We start from the raw sequence: 2,040 nt of genomic DNA on the forward strand, positions 1-2,040 counted from the left end.
TCGCCGGGGCTCTCTCCCACCTTCGAAGAATCGCCCGGATTTCCCTCTGGATCCGAGGGCCCGCGGCTGCAGCCCCGGGCAGGTTCGTTCCCCTCCCAGCCACCAGGGACCGAGGTTTGGGGGCGCCAGACCTTCTTGACTTGGTGGAGGGGAGCCAGCGGTGCTTGAATGCGGGGCGGGTGGGGAGGCACCCATTCGCCCATCCCCTTGAGACCGGCTTAGCGCGCGGGTTACGTGCAGTCTCGCTCCCCCTCCACCCCCCCTTGTGTTCCCCAGGCCTGCCAGCTGGGTCAGGGGGCCGCGGGGGCGGAGATGGGGAGCCGGGACAAAAGGTGCCGCGGGTGAGCGAGCCCAGCCGGGCCACACGTTCGCTTGGGGGGGTGAGGCCGGGGAGTACCCCCCCATCTTCCATGGGGCAGCCTCCCGTCCCTGTCCCTGGGCCTCTGCCTGCATCGCTCACCTGTGCAGGAAGGTGGCCTCGGGCACTGCAACCTGGGTTTCACCGTCCCTCATCTGCCCAGGCGGCACAGGTCCTGTGAGCTGCCCCAGGGACCGGTGGAAAGCAATCTCACTCTATTTCCAGATTCTCTTCATGGCCCCCTGAAGCCCAGGTGTGGCTGCGGCACTGAGAGGTCACTGCCCATCTCTGGTCCTGGCTGGAAAAGGTGGCACCGGGCACCAGAGTGTGGCACGTGTGCCAGGCCCACGTTGTCCGTCTCCAGCCTTGACCCTTCCTCCAGAGGAGGAGAGGGAGAGCAATGGGGTAAAGGCCCCGGCAGGGTGACCTTCCGTCTGGTGACCCAGAGGTGGTGACGAAAGCTGGGCTAGACAGAAGGGACAGCTTAGGGGGTGGGAGTGGGGGTGGCCTGAGAAGACTTTTGTCCTCATCTGGGAATTTTGGCTCAAGTGAGAAGGAGACTGCGCTGCTCCTCTCCGGCTGGGTATCTCAGTTGTTGAGCGTGGACCTATGAACCAGGAGGTCATGGTTCCATTCCCGGTCAGGGCACATGCCCAAGTTGCGGGCTCGATCCCTGGTGTGAGGCCTGCAGGAGGCAGACGATCAATGATTCTCTCTCGTCATTGATGTTTCCATCTCTGTCTCCCTCTCTCTTCCTCTCTGGAAACAATAAAAGCATGTGTGTGTTTTTAAATGCTGTGGGAATGGAACAGGAAGGAAGATAGAGGAGCAGAGAGATGATGAGAAGCTGGGCTTGCATGGGCAGGCCTTCCTGATGAGACTAACTGAATCAAATAGCCCAGCCCAGGCATGTGGGATGAGGACGAGTACCCCAAGTCCGGGACAGTAACCTGCCTGGCAGCCTTTGCCACTAGCTCGCTGGGTGACCCTGGGTAAGTTGTTGCCCCTCTCCAGGCCTGTGACGTGAGGGGTGGATACGGATCTCGCAGGCCTTAACACTTACCTTGCTAGGTTGAGGGTCAGTCTTGGGGATAGAGACGGATGAGTTCATCCTTGAACTTTGCTCCAGCCTTGGCTCTCCACCCACTGAGTTTCCCTGCCTTTCCAGACACACATGCCATGGAATCACAGCCAGCAGTTTCAGAATACCTCCCGCAAGTCAGACTCCTCATGGCTGTTACCTCTGGCACACACAACGCCCTGGCGTGCCTTGGAATACGTTTTAATGGGCGAAGAAACAGACTCGGAGATTCAGCTACTTGCCCACGGCCACAGTGAGCAAAGGCCCAGGCTCTCCCCACGCTCACTTTGTGGCTTTGGGTAAGTTGTGGAGCCTCGCCAGCCGCAGTTGCCCTCTTTAAGATGGGGGTAATAATATCCGCCTCCTGCCAAGGGTCGGGGTAAGGGTTGAGTATCATGGTCCGGAACTGGTGCTCTGTCAGTTTTCAGTGATTGTTACTTTCACCATCCTCTGCTTCCTCCTGTGTCTACATTCTGAGACCTTCCTCCGTGTTAGGTGTGGGAAGCCTTTTGTCGGAGGGGGAATTATTTTTCATGTCTGCAAAGCCATGAGAGTCCTAGTAGACACTGGTTCCATGAGAGGCAGGGGGTGAGGGGGAGCG

General features: G+C 59.1%; 1 protein-coding gene across 1 annotated transcript in view; it reads left to right on the forward strand.

Moving 5' to 3' along the window:
• Position 1: 1 nt before the first annotated feature.
• LRRC59 (leucine rich repeat containing 59) overlaps positions 2-2,040 on the forward strand; it is a gene marked incomplete at its 5' end in the record, with an annotated part of 40,184 nt that continues 38,145 nt past the window's right edge. The window contains one exon of the mRNA XM_015570772.1: positions 2-82. Within this exon, the coding sequence (XP_015426258.1) occupies positions 2-82 (81 nt within the window). The remainder of the gene's footprint in view (positions 83-2,040) is intronic.

This window comes from Myotis davidii, unplaced genomic scaffold (assembly GCF_000327345.1).
Source record: "Myotis davidii unplaced genomic scaffold, ASM32734v1 scaffold327, whole genome shotgun sequence".
In the NCBI taxonomy this organism is placed as follows: Eukaryota; Metazoa; Chordata; class Mammalia; order Chiroptera; family Vespertilionidae; genus Myotis; species Myotis davidii.